Source organism: Cebus imitator, unplaced genomic scaffold (assembly GCF_001604975.1).
Source record: "Cebus imitator isolate Cc_AM_T3 unplaced genomic scaffold, Cebus_imitator-1.0 Scaffold115, whole genome shotgun sequence".
Lineage (NCBI taxonomy): Eukaryota > Metazoa > Chordata > Mammalia > Primates > Cebidae > Cebus > Cebus imitator.
The window spans coordinates 4,018,534-4,024,698 of NW_016107430.1; the positions used below are offsets into that span (position 1 = coordinate 4,018,534).

General features: G+C 38.1%; 1 protein-coding gene across 3 annotated transcripts in view; it reads left to right on the top strand.

The window, feature by feature from the left end:
• Positions 1-5,399, top strand: part of DGKE (diacylglycerol kinase epsilon) — a 28,079-nt gene extending 22,680 nt beyond the window's left edge. For 2 of the 3 annotated variants that reach the window (XM_017538825.2, XM_017538824.2), the window contains exons 9-12: positions 935-1,006; positions 3,912-4,039; positions 4,263-4,374; positions 5,050-5,399. In XM_017538825.2, the coding sequence (XP_017394314.1) occupies positions 935-1,006; positions 3,912-4,039; positions 4,263-4,374; positions 5,050-5,229 (492 nt within the window). In that variant the 3' untranslated portion in view covers positions 5,230-5,399. The remainder of the gene's footprint in view (positions 1-934; positions 1,007-3,911; positions 4,040-4,262; positions 4,375-5,049) is intronic. The other variant, XM_037742124.1, reaches the window with a different exon arrangement.
• The last annotated feature ends 766 nt before the right edge of the window (positions 5,400-6,165 follow it).

Genomic DNA, 6,165 nt, shown 5'->3' on the forward strand with positions numbered 1-6,165 from the left:
AAAGGAGCAGTTTGTTTGCCACAGCTTTCAACTAAGGTCATCTCTGGTTTCCAGTACAGTTGATTCCTTTGATGGAGTTTTGCTTAGGAATTTTTTTAATGACATTTGATGATTGACCAACAGGATATCAAAAATAAATGCAGTTGTATTCCTGGTTCTGTTTTACAAGTATTTCAAATTTTAAAATAACTCCCTTTTATTAATATAGTTACTAATGTAATAAGTATTGCTATTTAGTCAGTTGATAATTAACTTATCTCACTGCTTATATCAACCTTTCTGTATTCAAAAGTGATTAGAAAATGTTTGCTGGATTAATCTGCATTTCTACTGTCCTTAAGTAATCTGAAGTACTAAGAATAAATGGAATTTTCTAACTCAAATATATTTCTTTATAAAATACAACATTTTTGATAAATTGGGAGAAAACACCATTTAGAAAAAAATCACTTCTATCCCACATTTCCCCTGAGAAAGAGGCTAATTAAACCCAAATGGAATGGCCTATATTGTCATCTTCCAAAAAGAAGGATGAGTAATATCTCATCTACTGTACCAGAGTTCATCTAGCACTTTTAAACTATTAATAGCATAATAGAATAAAATGTAAAATAACAAATGATGCCAAAAGTATCTGTAATATGTTAAAGGCATTTTTACATTGTTTTTTAATTATATATTTCCATTGCTGCTCCTCATGGGTTCCAATTTTACCCTTTAAAATTACTAGAATGGAGGTGTTGGATAGGGCCAGAGGTTGCACACCAAAAGTATCCCTTTTGGTTGCCCTTCTTTTCATCAGCGTCTAGTCCACTGTAAGGAAAATGTGTTTCATTCAACATTCTTATCAGGGAGCTTTGATACAGCGTTTTTTTTCTTAATGTTTAAAGGGTTAGATTGTTTTAATATCATATTTTCTATCTGTTTTTCATAGGCAGTTTACTTATTCTATGGAACCAAAGATTGTTTAGTGCAAGAATGTAAAGATTTGAATAAAAAAGTTGAGGTAAGCTATTAATACTTTTTTTTAAGTTTTAGGTGGTCTCTGAATTATGAAGATTTTTAAAACAGAAATGCTAAAATTTCTGTTAATACATTTTGTCAGCATATATAGAGTATTTATTTGTGTGCCAAGCACTTTGCTACATGCTTTATACACATTGTCCCTCTAAATTCTCACCACAATTCTATTAAGGCATGTATTGTATTCACATTATACAGAAAAGAAAAGTATTTTAAATGAATTTGCCCAAATTCTGTCATTTAATGCCTAAATGCACATGTAATCAGGACATGAACTCAGATTTATGTAAATCCGGAGTCTGTTTAACTATTAGGGTGAATGGCCTCCATTCATTCATGATAGATAACTTACAATTATCTAATACAGAGCCTGACTCAACATAAAGTCGCAGAGGAAGTTTAAATGAAAAGTTGAATTCAGATTACTTTTGTGGGGTATCTCTCTTACATACCAAAATAAAAATGTATAAGTAGTAAAAATAGAATATTAATGATGGCTTATTGTGACAGCATCTCTGATGTGATATGGCAGTCTTATATGTATTCCTTGCTTGATTCCAAAAAGAATCTGTAATGGTTAATAGCAACAACAAAAACATTAATTCAGAGAAACCTAGAAATAATAAAATAAATAAAAAGAGATCATAAACAGCTTGGGAAAAGAGACAATGAGCAGGGAGTAAGGAGCCTGATTACACATTAGCCAAGGGAAAATGTTGCTGTTAGGCATAATGTTTAGCTCAAAGCCTCTGGGCAGCCATGGCATGAAAGAGCAAGATTTTCTGTTAAAAAGAGGATCATAGCCGGGCGCGGTGACTCACACCTGTAATCCTAGCACTTTGGGAAGCTGAGGCGGGGCAGACGGCCTGAGCTCAGGAGTTCAAGATCAGCCTAGGCAACATGGTAAAACCCCGCCTCTACCAAAATACAAAAAATTAGCCTAGGGTGGTGGTATATGCCTGTAATCCCAGCCACTTGGGAGGCTGAGGCAAGAGAATTGCTTGAACCTGGGAGGCGGAGGTTACAGTGAGCCAAAATCATGCCACTGCACATTCAGCCTGGGTGATGAGCAAGACTCCATCTCCAAAAAAAAAAAAAAAAAAAAGAGTGTTATGTTACTTTATCATATTTCCTTTTTCCTGGACTTTGATAGTATTAGTAAAGCATAGGAGCATATAAAATACCTTTACTTTATTGTCTGACATTTTATTTATACAAAAATACAAATTATTTTTACTTATACGGAAACAAAATTTTATATATATACCTAAAAATAGTCACTGTCCTCGATACTGGAGGTACAGTGATAAATTCCTTGCTCTACATTTACAGTCTAGGATGAAGAGAGATATTTAAACCAGTCTGGGCAGAGTGGCTCACACCTTTAATCCCAGCACTTTGGGAGGCCAAGGTGAGAGGATTGCTTGAGGCAAAGAGACTAGCCTGGGCAACATAGCAAGACCTCGTGTCTACAAAAAAAATTAAAATAGCCAAGCATAGTGGCATTCACTTGTGGTCCTAGCTGCTCAGGAGGCTGAGGCAGGAGTATCATTTAAAACCAGCAAGTGGACGCTTCAGTAAAACATGATTATACCACTGCACTCCAGCCTGGGTGACAGATTGAGACCCTGTCTCCAATAAAAAAGCAGAAAAGATATTTAAACCACATTGCAGTGCAGTATGAGAAGTGATAATAAAAGCATGTGGTCTTAGAGGAACAAACAAGAGTAATATGTAACCTAGAAGCTACAGAGACTAGGGAAAGTGGCAGTATAAGCAAGTCTTTCTGGAAGAAGTGACAAGCTGGAATCTGAAAATAAGTAAGAGTTAGCTAAGAGAAGGAGGAGGGGAAGATTGCTGTAGGCTAAAAACAGCATGTGCAAAAGGCCCAGAGGTGCACGTGGCATATTTGAGTGAGTTCAAGCTGGAGCATAGCTTTCAGGAAGGACAGTGATAAGAGCTGAGGCTAGAGAGATGGACAGATGTCAAATCACAGTGTCATATTTGCCTGGTATTAGAGCTTGGATTTCATCATGGGCATTGAAGGGTTGAAGTGAAGCCATCGAAGGGTTGTAATTACAGGATGACATATTTGCATTTTTTAAGTGTCAATCCGACTGCTCTGTGAGGGATGCATAGGAGAGTAAAGCTAGAGGCAGATAGACCAGATAGGAACATTTTAGGGAAGAAATGGTGGAGAGAAAGACTGAAATAGCATCAGCTGTTTTTAGCGATTAAGTGAATGTGGAGGGTAAATTCAAAGAAATCAAAGATAACTCCCAGGTTTCTGGCTTAAACAGTTGGGTTGCGGGGGTGAGTAACCTACTTACCAGGAAAGAGTAAGTAAGAGTTAGCTAAGAGAAGGAGGAGGGGAAGACTGTTACTCTTTCCTGGTAAGTACATTGGGGAACAGAGAGCGAATTGCAGAACAAGTTGCTTGATCAGTTTTTTACATAGGAGTTTTTGGTGCCAGTCCGTGGACATGTTTTGTAGGCAGTGGATAGATGGATCTGGCCCAGTTTACTTTCCTGAGAATGAACATCCAGGGAAGCAGAGTCTGTAGTTTCCAGGAAGCAAAGGGAAGAAGATTTTAGGAAAAGAGGAAGGGAGTCAACAAGTGTCAGGTGCTACTGAAACAGCAAGATAGATAAGGCCTAAAAAATCATGGGGCTTAACAGAAAGGACATTATTGATGATGTTGATAGAAGCAGTTCCACTGGGGAGATAGAAAAGGCCAAATGAGAAGCCCTGAGTGAGAGGTACGGAGTGTCTTCTACATGTGCATCCCTCACACATAAGCACATTTATGAAAATGGATGTGAATTCTAAATAGATATGTATGGAAATAGTGTGCCCTGTAGTCACTATCTATTTGTATTTCTTTAAAGCTAGAACTGGATGGTGAGCGAGTAGCACTGCCCAACTTGGAAGGTATTATAGTTCTGAACATTGGATACTGGGGCGGTGGCTGCAGACTATGGGAAGGGATGGGGGACGAGACTTACCCTCTAACCAGGTATGTACATTTGTAGTCTGTTTTTTCATGTCACTATTTTATTTAAAGCAATCTCTTGTTTATATACTTTAACATTTTTCCTCAAATTTTCTTTTTTGTATATCTCATTAGTTATAAATATTTTAAAGTTGATGGTCCAACTGCATTAAAAAGCAATTGCTCTAGCATAACTGATTTTATTTTATTGTATCATATAATCCATATTTTCTTTTTCCAATTTTAGGCATGATGATGGTCTACTGGAAGTTGTTGGAGTATATGGGTCTTTCCACTGTGCTCAGATTCAAGTGAAACTGGCGAATCCTTTTCGAATAGGACAGGCACATACAGTGAGGGTAAGTGAAAAATACAGCTGTAACAGGCTAATTTGTCCCAGTCCATTTCTAAGCTGTTGATGTGGAAAGTATACATGCTATAACTTTCTTTAAACAGTGGTTTATGACTGTTGCACCTGGTCAGTCTACACCAGGGGCTTGAGTGGGATGAGGAAGAACAGAAATATGGCTCAAGATCCATGAGATAAAATATTCACTTGAGCCAGGCGCGGTGGCTCAAGCCTGTAATCCCAGCACTGTGGGAGGCCGAGGCGGGTGGATCACGAGGTCAAGAGATCGAGACCATCCTGGTCAACATGGTGAAACCCCGTCTCTACTAAAAATACAAAAAAGTAGCTGGGCATGGTGGCGTGTGCCTGTAATCCCAGCGACTCAGGAGGCTGAGGCAGGAGAATTAATTGCCTGAACCCGGGAGGCGAAGGTTGCGGTGAGCCGAGATCGCGCCATTGCACTCCAGCCTGGGTAACGAGCGAAACTCCGTCTCAAAAAAAAAAAAAAAATATTCACTTGAAAAACAAATTCCTTAAACAATCAATGAATAAAAACATATTCAGATTAATATTTTCTAAAAATGAAATGCATAAGGGTTAAGGGATTGTAGATGGTATTATTAAGGAAGACCTTTCTAAATGTTGGGGGACTGACTTTTAAACATTATTTGTTCCCTAATATCAGCTGATTTTGAAGTGCTCCATGATGCCAATGCAGGTGGATGGAGAGCCTTGGGCCCAAGGGCCCTGCACTGTCACCATAACTCACAAGACACATGCAATGATGCTATATTTCTCTGGAGAACAAACAGATGATGACATCTCTAGTACTTCGGATCAAGAAGACATAAAGGAGACTGAATAGATGGATGAGGGAGTGAAAACTGCATAGAATCCTCAAAGCAAAGTAGATACATGTTCATCCAAAAGTATTACCAGAATCTCTTATCAGCATTCAGTCTTAATTTCGCTAGTAGTATAATGGGTATACATTTTTGTAAATAGCATCCCCAAACCAGCCAGATTCCAGTTATTCACAAATGTTTATTCTTTTTCAGCAAAGTACTTTGAATGAATAGTATTAACTTTTGAAAAGTCATAAAAAGTTATATGAAAGTGAAAATTTTTTATGACTGTTTTGAGAGTGGGACTGACTCTGAAGTATGTGCTGTCTCTTATTTTTGAACCATGCATTTGATGGACACACATTGGATGGACATATGTCTCCAACAAGGTGTGGGTGGAAAGATCATTTCCATCTTCATTTTTAAGATGGTGACACTATCACATTTTAAAAATTAACTTGATTTTTTGAGAGGAAATGATTACTGTCAAACCAGCATGGTTAATTGTGGGCATCCATCCTCCAGCAGCATGCCTCTTATGATTCTCTGCAACTCAGACCAAGTGTGTGTATTGATTTCTAGGAACCCCCAAAAGGAGAACAGTAAACAAAAATAATACTTAAAATTTTCATTATAATTTTTATTTTAGGAAGATATTCAGACACCTAAATGTTGTTTAACTCCGTAGGTAACCATTTGAGCTGAAATTCAGGATCTATTTTAGTGTAGCCAAAAGAGAAACAGATAAACTAACTGGTAAGAAATAAGATTCACGGGCCGGGCGCGGTGGCTCACGCCTGTAATCCCAGCACTTTGGGAGGCCGAGGCGGGTGGATCACGAGGTCAAGAGATCGAGACCATCCTGGTCAACAAGGTGAAACCCCGTCTCTACTAAAAATACAAAAAATTAGCTGGGCATGGTGGCACGTGCCTGTAATCGCAGCTACTCAGGAGGC